This window comes from Capricornis sumatraensis, chromosome 2, assembly GCF_032405125.1.
Source record: "Capricornis sumatraensis isolate serow.1 chromosome 2, serow.2, whole genome shotgun sequence".
Lineage (NCBI taxonomy): Eukaryota > Metazoa > Chordata > Mammalia > Artiodactyla > Bovidae > Capricornis > Capricornis sumatraensis.
Window position 1 is genome coordinate 167445877 of NC_091070.1, and position 27389 is coordinate 167473265.

A 27389-nucleotide genomic window follows, 5' to 3' on the forward strand; every position below is an offset into this window, starting at 1 on the left:
AATTTTGAAGATAAGTCAGAATATTGAAGTTAAATATTTAAATAGAGGATCATACAAAGTAGGAAAAGATCTCTTAGTATTCTGTCAGAATACAAATGAATTTTTATATAGTTTGTCAGATCCATAGTCGCTAGCCTAAACATAGTCTAGAAAGAAAATGTGGTCAGTGGAAATCACCAAAATGTGTAATATAGTTCCTTTGTGAGGAGTGCTTTCTTTTTACTGAGGTGAATAGAAAAATCTTTATAAGGTCTTTCATCAGTTTAGTCTCGATTCTTATTTTCCTTGTGAAGTCTTAAATTCCTACTAGAAACTTTTCTTACCATGAAGATTTCTAGTTGACCTAACCCCTAAAGTTGGGGAGGGAGTATTGTAGTTTTTAAGATGAAAGGTGAATGTATTTATTTAGAAGCTCAGTATTAAACTTTCTTAAATTTGGTCTTTGGTTTGGCTTAGAAAAAGCTTGAACAGCTACTCCTGAAATACCCTCCTGAAGAAGTAGAATCTCGACGCTGGCAGAAGATAGCAGATGAACTGGGCAACCGGACAGCAAAACAGGTAACTGAGGAGATGGCTCCATATTGTTGGCATGTTTTTTATTTTTTAAATTATTTAAAAGCTGGGTCTTTGCTGCTGCCTGCAGGCTTTCTCTAGTTGCAGCAAGTGGGGATTACTCTAGCTGCAGTGCGTGAACTTCTCATTGTAGTGGCTTTCTTGTTGTGAAGCACAGGCTAATTCCTCTGCAGCATGTGGAATCTTCCTGGACCAAGGATCGAACTGATGTTCCCTATATTGCCAGGTGGATTCTTTACTACTGGACCACCAGGGAAGTCCCTGATGGTTTTTTTTTTTTTAAGTGAAGGATAATGCAGCTAAAATCAGCAGATCTGCCCCTTCATATTTAGCTACACAATACTATAGTATGCGGAGTTTTAAAAAATAACATTGTTTATTGATTTTACAAACAACTCAAGATAGTTCTGCTTTGAATCATTACGAAATACTAAAAAATAAAAATGTAATGTAGTATTTGATGAGTACAGCAGTTATGTGCTTTTGGGTTAGACTATGCTAATAGATTTGTGATAATGCCTTAATTAGTATTCCCTGGTTGTCTTTCTAAAAAAATACCTGCCAGCTTTCTCCTTCACATTCCCATTGATATTAATAGATATGTTTTTATGCTCCTGCACGAATGTTCACAAGTTGAAGATGTGTTTAGCTTACGAATCAAACAGATTTAATTTAACAATTTTTTTGGTCTAAGTGTCTTTAGCAATTTAAAATTATTTCTAGATTTATGTGGCTATTAAGTTGTTACTATTCATTAAGGTACACGTATATTTTAAAAACTATTTTGGTACTGAATGTCTTGTCATTCATTATGTTAAAAGGCTTGTCATGTTTCCTTAGGTTGCCAGCCGAGTGCAGAAGTATTTCATAAAACTAACTAAAGCTGGGATTCCAGTCCCAGGCAGAACACCAAACTTATACATATACTCCAAAAAGGTAAAAAGAAAGTTGGCAAAAGTAAACTTTAGATCTCAGATTAAGGTCATCAAAGTCAGAGTTGCTGTGTAAAAGTTTATATGTTATTCAGAACAACATTATTTTATTTTTAAATAAACTCACTCTAAACATTTTGTTACATTGAGCATAAGTGAACTTCGATGATTTTTTAGGGATATGTTAGTTTATGTGAGTGAGTACTGTTTGAAAGGTATTAGATTGAATATATGTCAGAAAAAGGCCTTTGTGATGTTAAAGTTTTTAGGATATTTGATTCTTTAATAATACAGTCAATTTCTGTTTTATACAGATGCTGTATAAATCCAATTTAATCTTCACTACAATTCTTAAAAGTGTGGGTAGTATCACCTTCACTTTACTCATGTGAATATTAACAGCTAGCTTTTATTCTTACTGTTGAATGCTCTGAGCTAGGTCCTGTTTTACAACCTTTTTTATAGATGAGAAAGCTAAGCACACTGAGTAAGTTGTCTAGACACATAGCTAGCGAGTCTGGGAATCATTGATCTTCTGATTCTGCTCCTAAGCCGCTTCGACCATTCTTTGCTTCTCTGTACAGTGAAAAAGCTGTTGTCTCTCTCCTGTGTAGAGCACTGCATGAAATTATAGCCAGTTTTTTTTTTTTTTTTTGCTTTAATTGAAGGGGAAAAAAGCACGTAATTGTCCTTTCATTTTGTTGGTAAATCATCCTGATACCTTCCCTCCCAAAAACTGCCATCTTTCATACAAAAAGAAGCTAGGAGTGTATCTAATGCTGTTACCCTTCCTTATTGAAGCTAACTATTTTATGTAATTTTATATTAAGTATATTCTCTATAAATGTCTATGTTTTAAAGTTTTTATTCTTTTCCAAACTTTGGAAGCTTGTTTTAATTTCTCATATTTTAAAAATATTTTGAATTTTTCTCTCCCCATTGTAGCATTGTCTGTCTGAGGTGTGTAGAGTTCATCCTATAACTTTGGAATCTTGGAACTTTAACAGCCAGCATTTAACCTAATGGCTCTGATTGTCCTGATTTCTGGGTTACCTTTAGATGTGTTGTACACCTCATGTTTTCACCACTAAAACGAGATGATGATAACAAAAAGAATACTAAGGAAGCCTAAATGTGTTTCTCCTTTGGGAATTTAATAGGCATCTTGACTGTAGAGATCTGACCCAGTTATAGTTACGGTTCTTAGCCATGGTTAGAGTTCTAATTTTGAAATGAAACAATGGGTCTCCATGTAGCTGGGGTTATTCTTCGTGGCTGTGCTGTTAGTGAAGTCTGCATAGTGGTTCATCGTGAGGTCATTGCTTCATATAGACCTAGTTTATAATCTTGGTTCTACTACTTTCTAGCTGCAACACTTTGAACATAAAAGTTCCACCTCCTCGTGCCTCTGTTTTTTCACCTTTAAATTAGGGGTGATAATAACTGCTTTATAGGAATGTTTTGAGGATTAAGTGACATTGATGAAGAGTAAGCAGTCAATCAATATTAGATACTATTTTCAAACATTCATCATGTTGGGGAAATTTTCATTTTACTTGATAGTTTTACATCTGGCTTTGGCTAACTTCATCCTCCTTATCTATAAGATGACCTTAAGAATTCGGCATGTGAATGCCAAGAGTGTGAAAAATGTTGGTGATACAAATACAAGCATGTGGCCCAGGATACTCCATGTGGATATTTCCCCTATATTTCTAATTGTTGGTTTGGTTTGTTTTTATTTAGGGCTTGTTGTGCTTTTAAAAATCCAGGTAACAGAAAAAACAACCACATAAAAGTATACTGAAGGATAGAGGTGCAATCCTTTTGATTAGACAGTCTTGCAGGAAGTAGCATTTATATTTTTGATTCTTTTAATGATTGTCCACTATCCCAATTAAAAATTTGTTTTCTCACTTAGTCTTCAACAAGCAGACGACAACACCCCCTTAATAAGCATCTCTTTAAACCTTCCACTTTCATGACTTCCCATGAACCACCAGTGTATATGGATGAAGATGATGACCGATCCTGTTTTCATAGCCATATGAACACTGCTGTTGAGGAGGCATCAGTAAGTTATCTATAGTGAATCTATATCCTACATCTGTCTTTATATTATACAGATCAGGATGCAAAATGGGAGCACCAGGATTTCCTATTTATTCCCATTCTTTAGATAATGGTACTTTCTTTTCTCTTAAATTAACTAGTCAAACTTGTTTTACATTGGGCTTTAAAAATGTTCTTAAGAAGAAACTTTCAAGCTAATAAAAAATAAACCCACATGTACCCATTATATAGTTTTAATGGTTATCAATTTGTGGCAATCTAATTTTTATCTATGCTTCCTACCCACCCCAGCTTTCTTTCTGGGATTATTTTGGAGCAAGTTCCAGACATTATGAAATGTCATTATCATGTTTATTAAAAAGTAATCCTTTATATAATCAGATACACAGTTAGTTTACATTTTCCCAATTATAATTTGCGAAAGACCTCTTCCCACCCCCCATACTTGTTTTGTTGAAAACCTGGCTTATTTGTCTTAGAGAATTTACCACAGTGTGGCTTTTGTTGTTTGTATCTCCTTGGTGTCGTGTAACCTATTCCTCTGTTTTCTGAATCTCCTATACGTTGATCGATCCAGACAATTAATCAGATTCAGATTTGTTTTTTGTTAGGGTGGGCAGGAGTACTTTGTGTATACTTTCATCAGTCTGGTTGTCTCTTTCTTTTGACGTAGCAGCCATAGATTGTTGCTTTGACCCATTAACTCATTAGATGTTATAAAATAATAAAATTCTTTCTTCATTTATTTGATAGAATATTCTGTAAAGTAACCCTGCCATCAACTATTTGATTATCCTAAGGTTCATATAAAAAAGGCAGCATAATTGCTTGATCATCCCCTTTATTTTCTTGTTTTTAAAATAATGTTCGGTCTCTAATAGCCTCCAAAATGACTCATAAGGTTTAAAAATTTTTGTATTCTTATGAGTTGTTGAACTTATATTTATGTGCATTGACAAATTCAGTGCATTGACATTATTGTCTTTATTAGTGTACAAGTTGGTCCATTGGTTGGTTGTAACCTATTCAAGTTGGATTTTGAGATTGTTTGACAAGATTCTAGTTCTCTTATAGCCTTCTTACTGTCTGCTAGAACAAGGAAATTAAAGGCTCATCTTGTGTATTTCCTGCTTCAGAGCTAAAATTAGTTCTGCTTTCTTTTATTGAGAAATGGTATTTGGAGGCTCTAGCCCAATAAAATGGAATAAAAGTCTATGGACTTACTTGGTGGCTCAGTGGTAAAGAATCTGCCTACAATGCAGGAGACTCGGGTTCAGTCCCTGTGTTGGGTAGATCTCCTGGAGAAGGAAATGGCAACCCACTTCAGAATTCTTGCCTGGAAATCCCCCGGACAGAGGAGCCTGGCAGGCCATGGTCCACGGGGTCATAAAGAATTGGACATGACCTAGCAACTAAGCACGCACACATCCTAATCTATGATGTTACTTGCTTTTGGATTGATCATTGTACTTAAGCCTGTACAGTGGACAGAACTGAGAAATGTTATACATTTGTTCAAATGAAAAGATATAATAAATTCATATTTTTATTTTAAATTCAACTTAGGACTTATGAGAATTTTACTTACCTATATTTATCTTTAATATGTATCATTTTTCTCCCATGCTGAAAATCCCAGTTGTTAGTGATATCAACATAATGTTCACTTTCTTTGTCACACACTGGTCACAGTAATCACAGAATTTAATAGCAGCACCACCATCAACAATATGATGCTGAAAATAGGAGTTTGGGGTGGCACTTTTTTTGCCTTAGGATATATCCCACTATAGAAATAACATCAAATCACACTTTTTAAATATTCTAGGACTAATTCCTGTTTGTGTTGTCATCCTTTGGATGCTAATTTAGGTTAATTCTTCTCGTTTTATTTTCCATTCATAGAAATTCCTTTTTATTGCTGTTAATATTTTTTTACTTTACTATGCTAAAATTCTTAGTAAGTAACATGATTCTGATTCCTCACTTAAAGGACATATAGATTGCCTTGTATCTTTCCTAATATTTTGATTATATGTGGTAACTGGAAAAGGAGATTTTAATGAAAAGTCAGCAGATAAAAGTACATCTCATTTGTTCTTTCTCTAGATTAATCAAATACTGACTGTATACTTTTGTATCAGACTACCATAAAATATATTCTTAATTTTTTTGCCTTTTAAATTGTCTTTTGAAAAACAGCTACTGTCTGCTGTGTCTTAGGATATAATATTTATGTGTAATTTTATATTTTGTGATTATAATTACTCAGTTGAGTATCATTCACTTATATTTAATACATAACAGGCTCTGCTAGAAATCAGCTTGCATAGGTATGAACAAAAGTGTTTTAAAAATAGGTGTGATTGTAATTATTTTAGAGGGACTTGATTTAGACTGAGAATTTAAAAGACCCAAGGAAGTGATATCAAGTTCATCATTAAAGGAAGAATAAAATTTAGCTAGGTGAGGAGTGATGGTGGGATGTTTAAGAGAAATACATTTTGAGAAAATTGGTAAAATGTAGTATAGGTGGTTGAATTTGATTTGTTTTGTTTGATTTTTTTTATTTTTAAATGAGTACCAGTTCACACCATTCTAATTACTTTAATATATCTATTTAAATGTATATTTATAAACCCTCTACTGTAAAATTTATAGATTCAGTTTCTCTTTTCAGAAAAGCAGAGCTAGAGAGAGAATCTGTATACTGTTTTAGCCCCCCTTAAAATTAGTCATAGTATTTCTCCTTTAAGTAACTTTAAAATCATTATAACTAGGAAATCTGTTTGTGGGTGAACATTTAAGAAAATATTTGTTTGGTTTATAACATTGTATGTTTCATGTGTACAGCATTTGAACTCAACTAACGTATATTGTAGCATTCTTACCACCAATAATCGAGTTTCCATCTGTCACCATACATTTGACCCCCTCTACCCATTTTTCTCACCCCTGCCACTCTTTCCCTCTGTGGGAGGGACACCAATCTGTTCTCTACATTGTGTTTTTGGTTTTGTTTATGTGTTTATTTTTTAGTATTCTGCATGAGTGAAATCATGGTATTGTCTTTCTCCAAATAAGTGACTTATTTCACTTAATTGCCCCAAATCCATCCCTCATGCTGCAGATGGCAAGATTTTTCTTTTTTAATGACTGAAGCATTTGGAAGTTTTATTTTTAATTGTGGTAAATACCCATAACATAAAATTTACCATCTTAGCCAATTTTGAGAAGTTGGGCAAATGCTATACTTTCTATAAACATCATTTTCCTTGATACAATATAAACATAGTACTAATAATATTTAACATGAGAAGCAGGAGGAATGGGAGGTGCAGGGGTTGTCTGGTCCAGGATTGGAAATTGATAGAACATGGGATTAATTAATTGGAGGTGCTTTTTAGGAGGATTGTGGGAATCAGTGACCATGGGATCAGTCATGAGGTAGCAAAGGAAAGAAATAGATACTGGGTGGCAGAGCACAAATAAACTGGGAGAATAGCAAGCTTGGTGTTTTCATCTGTCAGCTTCAACTTCATATATTCGTGTAGTTTTTACTATTCTTTATACTCAGTGCTTTATAATCATCTTTGTAACTTAAGTTCATCCATTTAAGAGAAATGTACTGTTTTAATCATTGGAGTACTGAGTAGAAGGCAGAGTAGAGATTGTTTTGCCTGTTTTAAGAAAATGCCATATTTACCTGAGGAATCATAAAAATCTGTTAGATTGGTGAAGAGGAGCTTCCTGCAGATCAAGAAGAAGTAGATTATAAGGAGTCTTTCAGGTCTCCATGAACTTGTTGGGGAGGAGTTGGGTTTGCATTAGTCTATGGTATGGCAGAAGTGGGAGTCATGCCTTGTTCCCTGTTACTTGCATTATGAAGCTGCCTACTATAGTTTAGTATTACTGTTGCATTAAGAAGCCCTCCAGAAGTATTAGTCTAAAATATTACTGGTACCAGCACTGATTTCCTATGAGCCCTAAAATGTTGAGGGTTTCTTTAAATGTGAAAAATACCTTGTCAATAGAAAAATATTATTTATCAGTATTTCTCATACTAATTTGTTTTAATTGTCAAACTAACTGTTTCATGGTTTTCTTTCCTTTTTTTTTTTTCTTTTCCTCAATAGGATGAAGAAAGTATTCCTGTCACGTATAGGAATTTACCTGAATATAAGGAACTATTACAGTTTAAAAAGTTAAAAAAACAAAAACTTCAGCAAATGCAAGCTGAAAGTGGATTTGTGCAGCATGTAGGATTCAAGGTAAATTCTACTTAATTTTTCTATTCATTTAATTTTTGCAAGGGTGATAAGAGATATTTAAGGTGGTTTTCAGAGCTTTCAACTCCACAACTTTCAAGCACACAGATAAAAGTAGGTCTAGCTTTTGTCCTATTCATTTATACAGAGTAGTGTGTCACAGATACTGGTATCAAGAGATTTATGATTCAGTAGAAAGAAGAAAAATATACAGGTATACTTTGAGGTAATAGATGAGATCAGGTGTGTTCCCTGGTGGCTCAGATGATAAAGAATCTGCCTTACAGTGCCAGAGACCCAGGTTTGACTCCTGCGTTGGGAAGATCCCCTGGGGGAGGGAATGGCAACCTAATCCGTGGGGTTGCAAAGAGCCAGATACGACTGAGTGACCAACACTTTCAGCTGTATTCGGGGTGGTACGGCTGTAGACAACTTTGACGTAGTATATGAGAGGCAAAGTTTTTCTCTAGAATTCCTAAATTTACCGAGATATAACTGACAAATAAAAATTGTATATATTTTAAGGTGTAAAAAAAAGTCTAAGATGTAAAAAAAAGCTTACCTCACATAGTTACCTTGTTTTTTTGAGACAAGAACACTTAACATCTGCTCTCATAGCAAATTACAGGTATTCAGTGCAGTGTTATTAGCTATATATACCATACTGTAAGGGCTTCCCCAGTGACTCAGTGGTAAAGAATCCCCTGCAATGTAGGAGACGTGGGTTCAATCCCTGGGTAAGGAAGATTGCTTGGAGGAGGAAATGGCAACTCACTCCAGTGTTCTTGCCTGGAAAATTCCATGAAAAGAGAAGCCTGGTGGGCTGCAGTCTATAAGGTCGCAGAGTTGGGTACAACTGAGCACGCACTTATTAGTCCCTCCATTATAAATTCACATTCCACCCTTTTGCTCTGTATACTTACCAGTTTATAATTATACAGCCCACACCAGTATTCTTGTCTAACGAACCTCATGAACAGAGGAGCCTGGCGGGCTACAATCCATAGGGTCACAGAGAGTTGGACACAGCTGAGCACACCTGTGCACACACACAGACACACACACACACCATGCTGTACATTAGGTCTGCAGAACTTACTCATAACCGAAAGTGTGTACCCTTTGACCAATGACACACATACCCTGCCTCCTGCCCCAGGCCCCACAGCCCCTGCCCACCCTCAATAACCTCTACTCTTTCTGCTTCTTTGAAGTCAACTTTTTTAATTCTCCATTTAAGTGAGATCATACAGCATTTGTCTTTCTGTATCTGACTTAATTCATTTAGCATCATGTCCTTAGGTTTTATTCATGTTGTCACAAATGGCTTTGACAGATTTCTTTCTGTCTTATGGCTGAATAATATTCCTCTGTGTGTGTGTGTGTATGTGTGTGTGTGTGTGTAGAGGAAGACAGAGAACACCATTTTCTTTATCCATCCATTCACCTATAGAGCTATTTCTTTGGTTCTATCGTTTATAGATCAGAAATTTCTTTTCCCCTTTCAGATTCAGTTATCTCTGCTATTTTTTGTGAGTCTAGTAGAAGTACATTTATTCATTCCACAAAATTTTGACCCTAACCCATTATATTCCAGGCACTTTGCTAAGTGCTAGGGGATTCAGCAATAAACAGACTCCCTTCCCTTACTCTGTTTTCATCTCATAAGTAATTTAGAGAAGTTAAATGAGTGAAATAATTGAGTATGACTAGAGTACATACTGGAGAGTAGTATGAGGCTATTTAGTTGCCTTGGAAATTTTGCCAAATTTTCTCCTTAAGTGTGGGAGAACCTTTGAAGAAGTTTAAGCAGAGAATAATATGAAATTTACATTTGGGAAAGATCATTCTATTTTCTTAAAATATATAACTCTTAGGAAGGCAGTGGATTTACAGAGGGTAACTCTTAATCTCTGACTATAGTATTGTTAAAATCTTTAAATAATTTGTTCTTGTATGCTTTTTTATGTAATTGGGAAAAAAAAAAGTAGATGGGGAAAAAGATCACTCTGGCCTTAATATGGAGAATGAAGAGGAAGAATGGCTAACAACAGAGACTGGTTAGGAGATTCTCCTGGTTAATTTAGACAAAAGATGAGACTGTCCTCAACTTGACTGATGGGTTTGGAAATATAGGGATTAACAGGTTTGAGAACACCATAAATGTTAGAACTGATTATACTTGGTGGGATTGGAGGAAGTAAAATTGAGGCCATGAACTACAGATTGACTGGTAGTGGTATACATATAAATACTTATGTATGCTGTGACTGATACATTTAAAACAAAATTCTTGTACCTCTGATCCTTGAGAGTGGCCATTAGCCAGACTGTATTAAGTGATTTTCTTGTTTTGCTCTTTCAGTGGTCTTGCTTCTCCCTTTAGAGATTTTCCTAATTGACAGCTCTGTCTTTTCAGGAGGAAACTGTCTCTACTTCTCATAATTCTATTGAAAAACCCAGCTGTGGCTAGTTTGCCAGTGTGTCAGCCACTCTAGTTGGCCTAATGATAAGAGAAATTAGAAATGATATTTACTTTGATTTCTAAATTGCACAGAACACACCTTGGCTCTCACAATGTCACAACACTGAGAAAGAGCTAAATCTGCCTTTTCTTCTTGATGGGCATTGGTTATTAGGAGCCTTCTTGGCTTTGGAAAGTAACTGAGTAAGACAAAAGTTCAGAGCGGATTTTGTGTTCACTTGGATTTATGTTAGTTATGGTAACCTGTTTTAAATAGTTCTGTAACGTATTTGGATAGTTTAACTATGGTATTATTATGTCAGTGCTTCTCAGTCACAGTCATTGTATACTGGTCTGAGGTACCTTTCAAGAAAGTAACTACTAATAATCAAATGCCCAGGTTTGGAGATGATTTTAACTTAATACTTTTTCTCTCTGAATTTTTATTAGTGTGATAACTGTGGCATAGAACCTATCCAGGGTGTTCGGTGGCATTGCCAGGATTGTCCTCCAGAAATGTCTTTGGATTTCTGTGATTCTTGTTCAGACTGGTAAGTGTTTCCTTCACTGCAGGTCTTAAAATTTTGACAAGAGCACCTCAGCTACTATTGAGTTTGATTTCTTAAACTACTTAGAAAACCACCACAGAAATTTTCCTTAATCATACCACATCTCAAGTAACTTTCCATTAGAGATTTTGATTAATGGATTTAAACAGGAAGAGCCATGAGGAAATTTGAGAGTATCTCCAGCAAAATGCAAGCAGTACCATATAATGATGTGTTTGTGTGTGTTTTCATTGCAGCCTTCATGAAACAGACATTCACAAGGAAGATCACCAACTAGAACCTGTTTATCGGTCAGAGACATTCTTAGACAGAGACTACTGTGTGTCCCAGGGCACCAGTTATAATTACCTTGACCCAAACTACTTTCCAGCAAACAGATGACATGGAAGAGAACATCATACACTAGTCCTCTTCAACACATAGCAATGGTATCATTGTGAATTATGTGCACAGTTTGGAAAGATTCTCTGCTTTCCCTGAAATGACACTCACAGCATGACAGCTTCCTGAGTGTTCTCGTCAAGTCCAGCTCTGCACCGTTGTGGCTCTAGATCACTGTTCAGCAGCTGAACATACCTGGTGAGCGAAGGGTTTCCCTGGTGAAATTCTCACCACCACCTTAAAGCCTTTTAGGTGGTGATCTTAAATGGGGGAGATGGAAACGAGAGCACATATTAAAGAGAGAGTAAATTCCAAAGGTTTCAAAGAACTTGGTCATAACTATGCTAATGAGAAGACAAAGTATTTATATTAAAACAGTTTAGTAGCTTTCAGTTTTGTGAAAATAGTTTCCAGCACAGAAACTGACTTCTTTAGACAAAGTTTTAACCAATGATGGTGTTTGCATCTAGGATATATACACTTTAAAAGAACTCACTGTCCCAGTGGTGGCCCCTGATGGCCTTTAGTAAATTGGAGCTGCTTAACCATATTGATGTCTAATTTCTTTTAACCAGAATGAACTGTCCTTATTACCAACAGTGAAGCACTACAGGAGGCAGCTGTGGCATTGCTTCCATAACCAGCTCATGGTGTGTGAATGTTATAAAATTGTCACTCAGATATATTTTTTAAATGTAATGTTATATAAGATGATCATGTGATGTGTACAAACTATGGTGAAAAGTGCCAGTGGTAGTAACTGTGTAAAGTCTCTAATTCACAATATTAATTTCTTTAAAATACACAGCCTTCTGCCTCTGTATTTGGAGTTGTCAGTGCAACTCATTGAAGAAAACTGCCTAATATAAAAATCATATATATGATAATAATTTCCCTCTTTTGTAGTCTGCACAAGATCCATAAAAGATTGTATTTTTATTACTATTTAAACAAGTGATTAAATTTAGTCTGTGCAGTGAGCAAGAGTTCACATGCATTCTTTTATACTGCTGGATTTTGTTGTGCATCATTTAAAACATTTTGTATGTTTCTTCTTATCTGTGTATACAGTATGTTCTTGAATAATGTTCATTTGTCAGGAGAACTGTGAGAAATAAACTATGTGGATACTGTCTGTTTATATTATAGAATGCTTGTTGTGACTTCCTTTGGTTAAATTTTGGATTCTTTTTTTTTTTAATGAGTGTTAAAACAAAAAAAATTTTTAAGGTTTTTTTTTTTTCCTTTACCTATCCTTTAAGAAGAATATGGACTATATGATGGAAAAGAGTAAACTTGAGAAACTCTGTAAAAGATGGTAATGTTTTCACTCAGTGTGTTTGCTGAAACACTAAACTAGGTTTAAAAAAAGAATGCATACCATGGTTAAAGAAAAAAGGCAATAATTAATGTCCAGATGTGAAAACTAAACTTATGTTGAAAATTTTTACTCAGTTCTTTTTGATGAAAGTAAGCCTCCCCATGTGTTAAATAAGTAGTTTTTGAAAATCACTGTATTCTCTGGAAATTATTATTGATTAATGGAAAATGTAAATATTCTAAGATTTAAGTATACTGACACAATTTTTAGTCTCCTGTTTTTTCCAGTTTTAAATCAAGGGGACATTATTTACCAGTCCTCTTCAATACATTGTAGTGTACTGAAATTATACCCTGAATTTTTTTAATTGAGAAAAGTAATATAATTTTAACTATAGAAATATGAGAATTTTAAAAGTAATATATTGATTAAAGTATACTGATGATTTTGGTAAAATATATCACATCAGAAAAAAGGGAAATGGGCTTGAGCTAAACTTTATGCCCTGAAATTATTAGTTGGGGGAAGAAAAGGGGAATCAGCAGTTTGGGCATTTGGCTATTAAACTGCAAGTGAATATTCCAGAAGCTCTACCTTCAACTTGTAGTAAGATAGTAGGTGGCACTGATGGTAACTTCTGTAACTTCTGTGTTTGTATAGGAATAATACTAATCAATTTTTAAGAACCATTCAAAGCCATTCAAAAATCCCATAAACTATCATGTATGCTTTGAAAGAGTAATAACAATTGTTATGATAAACAGAGCAGAATAAATTCACTTCAATCTTTTTTAAGGGCAAAAGATTTTTGAAAATTTTGAGTGACAGAGAGGATTCTTTCTTGCTTAAGCAAAGATGTGTTTATTTTTCATTTCTCAGCTCTAAGCAAATAGTCCTCATGACTTTAAAAGGGCAATAGTTAGTGGTAATGTGTATTGTTGTTTTAATTTGAAGATTGCAGGAATGGGCAGGGCTGTCATTTGCAAGTAGGCCTTCCGTCTCCTACATGGAAGCATTGGTGTTGAGACAAACAGAGACCTACTTCTTAAAGCATCACTTATTCAGTAGTATTCAGTAGGTCAGTTGTATTTTCTGAAATATTATGCTCAAGTTATTTGGTAAGAACTGAAGGAACTTCGTTGTTGTTCAGTCGCCCAGTCGTGTCCGACTCTTTGCAACTCCATGGACTGTAGCATGCCGGACCTCCCTGTCCCTCACCATCTCCTGGAGTTTGCCCAAGTTCATGTTCATTGCATCGTTGATGCTGCCCAGCCATCTCATCCTCTGACACCCTTTTCTTCTGCCTTCAGTCTTTCCCAGCATTAGGGACTTTTCCAGTGAGTCATCTGTTCGCATCAGATGATCAGAATACTGGAGCTTTGGCTTCAGCATCAGTCCTTCCAGTGAATATTCAGGGTTGATCTCCCTTAAGAACTTTTAAGGACACCTAAAACCACTGCTTTCAGGTTTAGGCAGTGGGAATTTTGTTTGGTGTGATATGTGCTAAGAATAATAGCAAACACTAATAGAGTGTTATGTGCCAAGCAAGCGTATAGTAACAGATTTAATTCTTACAATTTTATGAGGCAGGTTCATTTATTATCCTGGTTTCATATCAGGAAATCTAGCCAGAGAGGTTAAGTAACTTGCCCAAGGTCAATATGGTTAGTAATGTGGTGATGCTTAGGTTTTAACCCAGACAAATTGCTCCCAGGTCAGCGTCTGCCTCACTACCCTATTTCCTGCACAGGAATATTCCCTTTGTCAGGGGTCACTGAGGTGTTGGAGGTGAAGGTGTGCAGTAGTTGCTTTTCTGTGTTATTCTGGTGTGCTATGCATGCTAGAGTATAAATCTGAGCAAATGTCCAGGATTATAGCTCAGAATAGAGAAGCACATCTGTGGATGGGGAAGAAGCACTCAGCCTGCCCTGTGATGAATTAAGGAAACAAACATAATTTACATATTCTAATTTGACAGCAAACATGTGGTCATAAGGCTTTTTAGGCAAAGCTGGGACTAAAGGCTTGGGTCTCCTGCCTCACGTACAGTTTGTTTTCCCTGCATGTTTGGTACCTCCCAGCGTAATAGTATGCCATGTCCATTTTTCTCTCCTTTTCCCTTTTGTTTAAATTGCAGAACACAACAATTTACTGGGGTGTGAAGAACATTTTTTTTTATGAAATGAAAAAAACAGTATATGACATGTAGTAAGGATAAATACTTTGCAAAAATTCTGTGTTATAAACATAAGAGTGGCATGCTATATAAATTACTATATTTCTTACTGTGGGTAACAAAGTTTGAAGGCAGTTATTTCTAGGTACATTGAATGGACTTGAAAGTCTCCAGATAACAAGTAGGTTTTTCCACAAGATTATGCAGGTATTGTTCTGTGTAGGTTCTAAAGGTTAGTTTTTATTTCATATCTTGATGAACAATGTACTTCTATTTATATGATCCTGAGGCGGCCTGGGGGGAACCTTTTCCCTTAAAGTTCAAGTACCTGATTAAATGGATTTTTGAGCATGGTGTCACATTTAGCTCCATGAAGACAGAGACCATCCCTGTCTACCTTTATACCTACAGTCTGGCTCTTAGTAGATTCTCAATAAATATTTATTGGTAATAGGACTGATGTTTTGGTTACATTTTTTTCTCTAGAAAGTTAAAATCCAGCTATGCCTGAGTGTCTGCGAGTGTGTCTGTGGGACCCTTAGAAGGTTTGCCTCAGGAGATCTTTGCAGGGCTCTGGGAGGACTAAAGGATTATTACATCCTGTCTTATTTAGAGGATGTGGTTCAGACCTAGGTGGCTGAGATTTTGGTCCTCTCTGGGACCCCATTTTCTGCCATGTGTTTAGAGTGATGTAATAGAAACTAGAATGGAAATTCTGTTGTTTAAATGAGACAATAAATGTTGACAAAGAACTACCTTTTACTGAGCACTAGGAACTAGTAAATAATTTACATGTATTATTAACCTCTTTAATCCTCACAACACCTCTGTGAGGTTACTTATGGTTGTGACCTCCACTGTACATATGAGAAAAACCAAGGTTCAGAGGATTTAAGTGTTAGCCCTCCATAATGATGCCTATGTGTAGAACTGAGGATACGGAGCCTTGCCTTTCTGAAGCTTATATGCTAATGCTAAAGATCTGCAGTAAACAAGTAAATAAAAATACTATATAATTTTAGGCAGAGATAAATGCTGTAAAGAGAAATAATGCTTGAAAAAAAAAGAATTATCAGGACCAGTCTGTCATTTAGAAGGAGTACTCAGAGAACACCTCAGCAAGAATCAGTATGAACAGAGACCTAAATGGGGTGAGGGATTTAGCCTTGTGGATAATCTGGAGGAAGAAGCAGAAGGATAGCGAGGCCAGGGGTCCTGATCTAGTAGAGAGCTTAGCTTGTTCAGGCAACAGAGGGCTAGTGTCATTTGAACCAGATGAGCAAGAGGAGAATGGTAGTTGTTGGGGTGAGAGAGGCTACAAGGCCAGATCAAGTGAGGCTCTGGATGTAGATCATTGTAAAGGAGTTTGTGTTTTGATATTTTATACATACAGACAAAGTCTTCTTCCAGGGGCAGAGACCTCTAAAGTCCTTTCCTACTATACAGTCTTACGACTTTAGTGATGTCATGTCAAGCCATTCAAATCAGTAGACTATTTTAGCAGTTTTGTAGAAGACTTGATTTGTACCTCTAGATACTCTTTGGGGCAAAGCCATTTACCCCTGCTAATTTTTTTTTCTTAAGAGGGTAGCCAACTGCAGCCATAAAAGCTGTGGCTGGGTTTGTCTGCTTCCCTGCTGTCTGTCAAAGCTGTGGTGGGCATGGACTGTTTACCAATATGTGGTATGTGTTTAAAGAATGTTAATCTCAACAAAGAGTCATTTTGTGTTTTCTGGCACAACTGATAATTTTCATCCTGTAACTCTCTCTCTAATTTGCTCAAATACTCTTTGTGTTCCCCTGTAGAGAGTGTTACAACTTGGGGTAGTAATAAAGTATTTGACAACTGTGTGAGCTGTAGGAACATGCCCCTTTTTGTTAATAGAGACATAATTGTAACCAAAGAAATTTAATTTCTTCTTTAGCAAACACTGACATTTCTGTTTAAGAATGACTGCTAGAGTAAAAGGAAATATGAAAATTACCATGTATCATGAATACACTGAGAGTGCTCTCTGTAATAGCTCAAAACTGATCTATGGCCAAAATTAAAACCATATGAGCATATCATAAATCTCAACTATTACTGTGTTTGCCTTTGAAATTCTGTTTGGAATAAGGCTTCAAATGCTTTCCAGAATGATGTGAGTTACAAATAAATAGAAAAAGAGTTATCCTGTGTTCCATTTATTTTATTTGTACATATCCATTTCAAGAAAAAAAAAAGATTTTAAAAATACAATTCTGTCCCAGAAATGAATCCTTCAATCCTGCACAACCATTGAAGAAAAAAAAAAAATCATGCAAATTGAAACTGTGGTATTTTGTAGTGACTAAATGCAATTATTCCAGTAGAATATATAAGAAACTCTGAATTGGCAGCTGATAGCACAAAAGAGAACCCAAACTTCACTGGTTTGATTTGAGGAAACACAGTTTTACATATGGATATAAGGTTTGCAAACCTCTGTAAAGGGCCTTTATAGAACAAATACAGCATTAAACTCTGATAAACACTGTGTACTGACATGCCTCTTCCTCCCACGTCAGTTTTGTTATTACGTTTCTTACTTGCTTGGTAACTACACAGGTGACATAAGTTGACGTTAGTCCAGTGAATGCAAACAAATCACCTCATGCTTTTAAATTCTGTGTGGTCATTGGTATTAATGTGTAATTCCCCAGATGCACCAACTATTTTATAGAAGAGTCTAGGTTAGACAGCTTATCCAGTTTGTACTCTTAGCCAATATGACAGTATTCCAAGTAGCCAGTTTTATAGAAATGAATAGAGAAATGTTATTGGTGACTAGTCTAGATTTTGCTATCTTGGAAAAAGCTATACACTTTCAAATTTTAAAAAGCTCTTATAACATTTTTAGAAATCTAATCAAATTTCTTAGGAACAATTGGTGTTCACTTGTTAACCCAATCTCTGTGATTCTGAGCTGGATGAGACTTTGAGGAAACAGCTTCCAGAGGGAGATGCCCCAGCTTGCCCCCCATATTAAGGGCCTTAGGTAACAACAAATCTTGAACAGAGGAAGGGAGATGTGATGGGGCATTAAGGACACTAACTCCTCCCTCTCTGAGGAGAGTAGAATCAAATGATTAGTCCTGAAGGCACAACTGACACAGACGGGCACTGCACTGCTGTTCACATACTAATTAGCTCTGAGGTGACAGAAAAGAGTGCGTGCTATGAGTGCAGACTGCTGTCTGACTGAGGAAGAAAAGGCTGGATAATACCAAATACACCATGCATGATTTCCACACACCTCTCAGGTCAAGCTGGGAAGCAAACAGCAATGTCAGGATTTTGAGGCAGGGGACACAGAAGGTTTAAATTGAAACATACTGTGTTAAGCGATGAACCTTTTAATATTTTTCTCTGTTCCACTCTCAACATACATGCATTTTTGCCTTCAGAAAATAGAGTCAATAGCTGTGCAGAGTTGACGAAAAACTTCTTCTGGTGTGCCCTCTGCATTTATCTATGTTTGAAAGGAAGAAAGAGAAAGTTTTAAGCAATGTTTATAAAACCATTTTTAGTAATAAAGATTACCTGCTTATAAGTTGCAGAGCAAAAGTTTAAAACACAGGACTCCAAAACCATGGAGAAAAGCGTAGTTGTTTAAAAACTAGGTGCCTAATTAACAAAATGAGATACCACTACACACCTATTAGAATGGGCAAAGTCTAAAACATCATCAAATGCTGGTGAGGGTGGGGAGGCACAGGAATGACGGGAATGCAAAATGTACAGCCACTTGGGAAAACCATTTGTCTATTTCTTACAAATTAAGCATTAGCATATGGTCCAACAGTTTGTGCTCCTTGGCACTTATGCAATTGAGTCCACACAAAAACCTTCACACAGGGTTATAGGAGCTTTATTCATGATTGCAAAAAATTGGAAGCAACAGAGATGTCCTTAGTTAGGTGAGTGGATGAATAAACTGTGGTGCATCCAAACAATAGGATATTATTTAGAGCTCAAAAGAAATGGGCTCTCAAACCATGAAAAGACATGGAGGAAATGTAAATACATATTACTAAATGAAAGAAGCCAATCTCAAAAGGCATACAGTGTAACAGGAAAACAACAAAACTATGGAGACATAGTAAAAGAGCTGGGGGGAGAGAGGAATGAGTAAGTGGAACACATGATTTTTATGGCAGTGAAACTATTCTGTGTGATACTGTAACCATGGATCCTCGCTGCTATACCTTTGTCAAAACCCATAGAACATGCCACACCAAGAGTGAACCCTGGGACTCCCCTGGTGGTCCAGTGGCTGAAGACTCTATCCTGTCAATGCAGGGGCCCAGCTTTTATCCCTGGTCAGAAAACGATCCTGCATGCCACACCTAACAGTTTGCATGCTGCAACGAAGACCCAGTGCTGCCAAGTAAAAGTGAGCCCATAATATAAATTCTGTTGAGTGGTGATGATGTGTTGATATAGGTTCATCAGTTATAATGTGTGTGCTACTCCTGTGTGGGATGTTTTGTGGGGGTGCAGGGTGGGGGGAGTTGTTTTTCTGGTTGTGCCTTGTGGCTTGCAGGATCTCAGTTTCCTGACTAAGGATTCAAACTGGACCATGGCAGTGAAAACTTGGAATCCTAACTACTAGAACCTCCAGGGAATTCTGTGTAGGATGTTGATAGTGGGAGAGGTTGTGTGTGTTTTGAGCCAGGGAGTATATACTCAAGTCTTTCCATGACCTTTAACAATAATTTGTTTACTTCAATAGGCTTCCTAGTCTTTGCTGTTGTTGTTAATGCTCAATTTTGTGGTGAACCTAAAACTGGCCCAACAACAACAGCAAAGACTAGGAGCCTATTGAGGTAAATTATTGTTAAAGGTCATGGAAAGACTTGAGTTAGTTAAAATGAGACTTCTGAGTGTTCTGGATTATTTAAGGCAGGGTAGGAATAGGGCAGAAGTTGGGGGATAAGAGGGACGAGTGTGGAGAAAGCAAGAGCTGGGACCTCAACTTGCAGGGGTGCTAAATGCTAAGGGCAGAGTCCTCTTGGAGACTTGATACACCGGGACAAGGAGCCAGCTTCAGAGGAAGGAGAGGGGAGCTGATTTTCTGGGCATGAAGGCGCTACTATCCCTTCCTCTCAAAATTCCCTAAAATCGTGCCAACTGCTGAGATTTGTCCCACTGCACATGTAGTGTCCATAGAAAGTAGAAGCCTGGTGATTGGAATGAGACAGAAGGGTTGGGGTAGTGAGCTTCTTCAGACTTCATCTCCAGAGGTTCTCATTTGGTGAGTTTGGGCTGGCCTTCTAATCTGCATATTTAATAAGTTCTCCCAACAATCTTGATGTGGGTCAGCTTGGCCCACACTTTGAGAAACACTGGATGATTGGTTCAACTCCTGTCTATATTCTTTGTGCACACTAGTTTCAAAGGAAGGGGAGAGGCTAGAAGAATAGGTTGGGATGAACTTGTATCTCCATAGATTTGCCTGTTTGGACATTTTATGTAAATGGAATCACATAATATGCAGTCTTTTGTGACTTCTTTCACTAAGCATGTTTTCAAGGTTCATCCACTCTTTGTCCCCTGCCACTGCCTGTTGTCCTGCAGAGCAGTCCTCTAACCCACCTCGTCAAATACTGGGAGGAAGGAAGAGAAAAAGAGACTGATTTCATTTTCCTCACCTCCTCTCACCGAGGGTGGGTGAGAAGTAAATCCATAGCCTAGGCTTATAATTTACATGATCTGTGACCGTATCAGTAAAAGATGTATGAGGTCTCTGTTCCCCAGGAAGTTCCCTGAGCAGCAAGACTCTACAACCTTTCAGTACATCCTTGTAAGTTTTCTCTCCTGGTTTCCAATGCTTTGTACCTGGCACAAACACTTCCCAAAGTTCACGCCAATCTCCCCCAGAAGAAGCAGCTAATTAGACTACGGATTAACCCCAAGTCACTTTCTACTTTATTTGCATGTAAGTATTCTCATTATAATTATCTAATCCAGGGACGCCTGTAGAGGGGTTTTCAGTTCGGTTACAACCTCCGGTTCATTTGGACAAATCCTAACTAGTTATGGGTCCTCTCTTATCCTCACAAGGTGGTCGATATTTTGCAGTTTCCTCTTTATCTGTTCTCCATAATGTCTTGTTGAACTCTCTAGTTGCATTTAACTGACCTAACATGTCCCCTATTTCTAACTAGTCCTGTAACATTTTCCTCTTCCAACCCACTCTTTTCTAACCAATACTACCCAGCACTTGTAACCTTACATGCTTTTCTAAATTTTCCATCCTTCCAAAAGAAACCCATGCTTATGTTTCCCACTTCTTGTCTCCTATCTAATACTCATCTTGTTTCCTAACACTGATAAGTTATTAGTACAAAAAATTTCTTTTAAAAGAACACTGATTACATCCTCTCTTTTTCCCTCCATTTTTTTTGTTGATTGATAACCTGCTAATTCAGTGTAATGCCAGTGTCCAATTCACATAATTTGGTTGACTGTTATCCAGAATTTTTTCTAGACTGATGAAAACACATTTGTTCATTACAACAGCATTTCTTTCTATTGTTAACTTTCCCTACTTGTCATCGTAATGAAATAATGGCTCTTTCAACATTTTCAAGTGGTTGCAGTTCACCGTGATGTTCAACTTTTTACTTCTTGGCCACATATAACCTACCACTATCCCAAATATCTACACAGCCAGTTCTTTGACGACAGGGCCATCACTCAGCATTTGTACCCTCAGAGCTTGACTCGAGAGAGGTAAGCAAAGGAAAGAGAAGTTGAATGAAAGAAAGTGTTCTCTCCAAGTGACACTTCCCACCTCTCCACTGGATCCTCCTGGGCATATGTTTGGAGAAAACTATTATTTGAAAGAATACATGCACCATAGTGTTCATAGCACTATTTACAATAGTTATGACATGGAGGCAACTTAAAGGTCCATCGACAGGTGAATGGATAAAGAAGATGCGGTACATAGATACAATGGAATATTATTTGACCATTAAAAAGAATGAAATAATGGCACTTGCAGCAACATGGTTGGACCTAGAGATTGTCACGAGTGAAGTAAGTCAGAAAAAGACAAATATTAGATGGTATTGCTTATTTGTGGAATCTAAAAATGATGCAAATGAACTTACCTACTAAACAGAAATAGACTAACAGACGTAGAAAACAAATTTATGGTTGCCAAAGGGAAAAGGCATTGGGGAGGGATAAATTAGGAGTTTGAAATTAAAATATACATACTACTGGGTGACTCCCTGGTGGCTCAGACAGTGAAGAATCTGCAATGCAGGAGGCCCAGGTTCAGTCCCTGGGTCGGGAAGATATTCTGGAGAAGGGAATGGCTACCCACTCCAGTACTTGCCTGGAGAATTCTAAGGACAGAGGAGCCTGGTGGGCTACAGTGCATGAGGTTGAATAAGAGTCAGGTGTGACTGAGCGACTAAAACTTTTCATTTTTCAGGCTGCCTTATGTAAAATAGATAGACAACAAGGACCTACTGTATAGCACAGGGTGGTGGTAGCGGAGGTGGTATAGTCGCTAAGTTGTGTCTGACTCTGCTGACCCCCTGGGCCCCCAGGCTCCTTTGTTCATGGGATTTCTCAGGCAAGTATACTTGAGTGGGTTCCTTCTCCAGGGGACGTTGCTGACCCAGGGATCGAACCCATGTCCCCTGTATTGCAGGCAGATACTTCACCACTGAGCCATCAGGGAAGCGCAGGAGCTGTACTGAATATCTTGTAATAACCTATAATGGAAAAGAATCTTAAGAAGTATGTATAAATATATATGTGTAATGGAATCACTTTGCTGTACACCTGAAACTAACACATTGTAAATCAACTATATTTCAATAAAGGTTAAAGAAAAAAGAAAAAGTACCCACATTTTCCCATTCCTTCTTCCCTTTCTTTACATAAACAGGCTGTTGTAGGGCCAGAAATACACTGTTGGAATGTATTTTCTGACCCGCACTCTGGACTTTATAGAATCGTATGGGATTCCCCTCTAAACCTGGGCAACTTTGTTTCAGATACAAGGGCTAATGAGCACAAGCATCTGAAGGGCGACACTTGATATTTTCCAACGGAGGGGACTAGGGGAAGGAAGGCATTTCAACGGGATCTTGTCAGTCAGGCCAAGGCTGATGTTTGGGGGGTACTGTGAGCTGGGCTGCAGGAGTGAGTCATGCCCTGGAGCTTTAACTGGACCATTTCCCGTTTCTATTTCCATCCAAAACCTCCCTTCATTTTGTTTTGTGGCTTAAATCCAGGGATTTATTTATTTAATTAAAGAAAAGAAAGCTGCTCATTGCCATCCAGAGTCACGTGCTGTGGTGTGTGCCTCTGTGGAGCCCAAGGACGTGAGGAGATTTCAAGACAAATCAAATAATCAGGCTTTCTAGACGGAGAAAGCAGCCTTTGACTTGGGTGAGTGGGAAATCGACGAAGCTAATCTGAGACCCTCATTAGGCCCCAGAAGCAAAACTCTGAGAATAGAATTTTAGAGCCAATGAGGTGCACACACACATGTGTGCATGTGGGCATGAGCGTGTTGGGAAAAGAATGGGTTGGACTTTTATGGAGCGAAAGAGAGCCCAAGTAACGCAGTGCGACGAAAGCCTTCTATCTACTCTCCAAATCTGTCCTTCAGTTCTTGAGCAATTACCCGGATGTTTCCTGAATCTCGTCTAATATCCACAAGGGGAGTATTTTAAGAGAACAACCAGTGGCTTTTATATTTTCAGATGTAACTGTGGAACTCATAGGAAATGGAAAAGAACCAACCTCCTAAGTGCTTTCTAAGCAACAGGAACTATTCTCGGTGCTCACAACTTCAGCAAATTTAAACCAGCTCACAAGGCGCTAGTGTTAAGTCTTTAGTGAACAGATGAGAGTCCTGTGTAAACAGCACACTAACTGTTCAGTGTGAAGAGAGCTTCCTCAGCAATTATGCAAACTCAAAAATATGGTGTCCTCCCACTTACAGTCAGTGTTCAACATGTAGTCAATGCTGATAATATCAATGTACAGCAACCCTCTTTCCCCATGAAGAGTGAAAGTAAACCTCATGATCTTACCCCAAAGGAGCTCCAGTTCTGAATCAGCTGAGTCAGAATGTACGAGGTTTTCATATCTTTAGTTTAATTGAAAACCAGGTAAGTGGATTTGCTTGAAGAACTTACCCTTCTTGTTCTGAGACTTGATATAAAAGTCCTACAGTTAAATGATCAATATACAAAAGATATTTTAAATAAGAAAACTAAAGGCCAGCGAACAGGAGCTATGATTAAATTTCTCAGGTTTCACCTGACTTCTCACAGGAAAAGTAATCAGAGATAATATTTCTGCTCAGCTGTCAGCGGAACAGATCATAAATTAGGAAAGTAGTTATATCACCCTGGGATTGGCACGTTTTGTCTACTCTTTCTCTTTAGTTCTATGAATTTATGAACCATGACATAGTCGGCTGTTTTAAACACTGCCCAGATCGAGTGTTTTTCCTGAATTTTCCCACACTATTCAAAACATTGCTTGAGTTTCATTTTTCATGTATTGGCGCCATGGGGCTCCTGGGACAAACCCAAGCTGCCACTGAGTGGTTTATGCTGATTGTGTGGGCCACCTTCTTCCTCTCTCACCCAGTCCTCTGTTCAACCACAGGGATCCCTATCGCCAGAGGAGAGGGGTGTTTAGAACTTGTGCATGTCTGTGGACAATCATCAGATGCGCTTTTTCAAAGTCAGGATCATGAAAAAGGCTGCCCCTGGGGAGTTGTCCACTTCATTGATCTGGTCACATCACACATTCCTTCTCACTCTCAAGGCCTTGGAAAGAAGGAGGACAATGTACACCTTTACTTTAAGGACAAGCTTTAACAAAAATACAAGGATGATTCGTAATCTGCATGTTGATGACTGCTCTCTTCACAAGACTTCCCAGGGTAACAGCAGTCTGCCCATTTAAACTTGCTATTCTCTTTCCTTCCTTCTCCTCCTCCCAATTTTGTCCGAAGTTTACATTTGACTACCAGATCTTTTCACAGACATGGAAAAAAAACAAACTATCCTTTCTAAAAGTGACCTTTCTAAACAGATCTGATCAGCCATGTCCCTGCTTGAAATGACTCTGTGGTTCCCTTCCTTACTTGCAGGACTTAATTCAAACTTCCTCAAAGAAGCTAGGACTACCCAGCATACAGTAGCTACCAGCCACAGGTGGCTTCGGAACACTTGAAATGTGGTCAGTACACCAGAGGAATTAAGTTTTTGATGTTCTGTAATTAAAATTAACTTTAAAAACTAATACTTGACTCAGCTTTTGGGAAATTAAAAATATATTTGAACAACTTGAGTATGTGAAATCTACCTTTTCAACTGTAAATTTTATGAAATACAAATACCATTCTAGTATTTCTGATGAAAATTTAGCATGTGAATTGAGATAGGCTTAAGTACCAGATTTTGAAGACAGAGATTAAAAAAGAATGTAAAATCATCTCAATATTATTTTTTATGATTACATGTTAAAATGATAATATTTAGGCTATATTAGGTTAAAGAAAATATATTATTAAATTAATATGACTTGTTTTTTGTTACTTTTTTTTTCTTGGTAAATGAGAATATTAGGAAATTATAAATTACCTACTTGGCCCAGATCATATCTCTACTGGATAATTTCTTCTAGAAAACTTATTGCATAAAGGAGGAATGAAGCCTTCACCTTGCTTTTCAGTCAAGTCTGCCACCACTTTAATCCATCTGTGTGCATTTCATCCTGTGCTAGCATTACTGGGCTCTTTCTCATGTCAGAGCCTCGGTCCCCTCCTTTCCATCTGGCTCGAACTTCTATTCTCCCTTTAGACCCAGCTCAAATGTCTTCATTCTGAAACTGTTATCTGCCTCTCCAGGCCCAAGTTCTGTGCCTCCAAATACTTGAAACATTTTGTAAATCCTATTACTACATTTACATCCATGCTGTGGGTGCAGAATTTCATGCGTCTCTTTTCTCTCTGAATACCCAGCACTAAGCACCCAGCATTTGGACATTGGAGACACCCCATGAATGTCTGTGGACTCTGGCAGGAACCTGGATGGAACAGCGCCAATTCTCTGCTGGTAGAACCCATGGCAGTGGCTCCTGGGAAGGTTCTCGAGAGGGGACTGGAGCCCAGAGAAGGGACTGCCCTGAGTTGGTTAGAACAAAGCCTGCCCATGATGAAAGCAACCAGAGAAAGACAATTAGGACTGTGTTCAGAAGAGAACAAAGGTCTGGCATTCTCTTCCGCCTGCTGTTCTTGGGGGAGACAAGCCTGCAGTGAGCACAACTCTTTTCAACAGGACCACAAGGGTGCAGAGAACACTGGGCCGAACCAAAAGCTCTTTGTGGGAATCTACTGAAAGCCTGCTGATCAGAAGGGTGGTGGAGGGTAGAAAGAAGATTCTTTCAGGCAGAGTCATAAGGAATGAATTTCTTAAGTCTTTCAGAGACAGACGGGAGATTTATGCCTCATTTGCCAAGCGAGAGGACAAAACCTCAGGGTTCCTCTAAGTCACTCACTCTCTCCTTCATGCACCTTCCTTTCTCTGGGGCCAGTGGGCAGGAGAGAGGGTTATCTCCAGGTCCAGGTTGCTAGGAGCACTCAAGCAGGGCAGGTCCAGACTGAATGCGAGGAAGCTACAGACTCAGAACTGAGAAGGAAACTCAGCTGAGGTGGGGCCTTGACTAAAGAGGCCAGGCATCCACGACCGGGGAAATCCCAAAGATTTTCTGTGTTTCAAAGAATTCTCAGTGTAACAGAGAGAGAAAGGGAAATGAGTGGGAAATGAAATATCTGTTTTGAAGAAGGCCAGAATAGATATTTTTCCTAAAGAGACATACAGATGGCCAACAGACACATGAAAACATGCTCAGTGTCACAAATCATCAGGGAAATGCAAATCAAGACCACAGTGAGACATCACCTCACACCTGTCAGGATGGTTATTATCAAAAAGACACAAAATAACATATTGATAAGGACGCAGAGAAAACAGAACCCCTGTGCACTGTTGATGGGAATATAAATTGCTACACACACATATGGATGTATGGATGTTCCTAAAAAAATTAAAAACAGAACTACCACATGATTCGGCAGTTTCACTTCTGCATATTTACCCACAGAAAACAAAAACACTAATGGGAAACCATACATGCACCACTATTCACAATAATCAAGATATGGGAGCAACTGAAACATTCATCAGCAGATGAATAGATAAAGACGATGGGGTACATATACACAGTGGAATACTACTCAGCCATGAAAAGAATGACAACATAGATGGATCTAGAGGATGCTGTGCTAAGTGAAATAAGTCATGGCAGAGACAAACAAAACAAAGTGAAAATAGACTCGCAGACAGAGAAAAGATGGGTGGCTGCCAGAAGGGCGGGGAAGGGGGTTGGTGGGCTCGGGAGAAATTGGTGAAGGAGATTAAGAGGTCTCTACTTAAAATAGCTCAGCAGTCTCTCATACTATAAAAAAAGCCTAAATGAGTGTGTTTATTTACTGTATAGTTAGTAGTAACCAAACTAAATGAGAAATAAACTGGTTGAATAAATTAGATAATATATT

General features: G+C 37.7%; 2 protein-coding genes across 4 annotated transcripts in view; one reads left to right on the plus strand and one right to left on the minus strand.

The window, feature by feature from the left end:
* Window positions 1–12373, plus strand: part of ZZZ3 (zinc finger ZZ-type containing 3) — a 117944-nt gene extending 105571 nt beyond the window's left edge. For all 3 annotated transcript variants that reach the window (XM_068964139.1, XM_068964141.1, XM_068964140.1), the window contains 6 exons: window positions 457–558; window positions 1414–1509; window positions 3427–3579; window positions 7715–7849; window positions 10761–10861; window positions 11116–12373. In XM_068964139.1, the coding sequence (XP_068820240.1) occupies window positions 457–558; window positions 1414–1509; window positions 3427–3579; window positions 7715–7849; window positions 10761–10861; window positions 11116–11260 (732 nt within the window). In that variant the 3' untranslated portion in view covers window positions 11261–12373. The remainder of the gene's footprint in view (window positions 1–456; window positions 559–1413; window positions 1510–3426; window positions 3580–7714; window positions 7850–10760; window positions 10862–11115) is intronic.
* A 5809-nt stretch (window positions 12374–18182) lies between these two features.
* AK5 (adenylate kinase 5) overlaps window positions 18183–27389 on the minus strand; it is a 266778-nt gene continuing 257571 nt past the window's right edge. Inside the window, exon 14 of the mRNA XM_068965869.1 lies at window positions 18183–18251. Coding sequence (XP_068821970.1) covers window positions 18183–18251 — 69 coding nt within the window. The remainder of the gene's footprint in view (window positions 18252–27389) is intronic.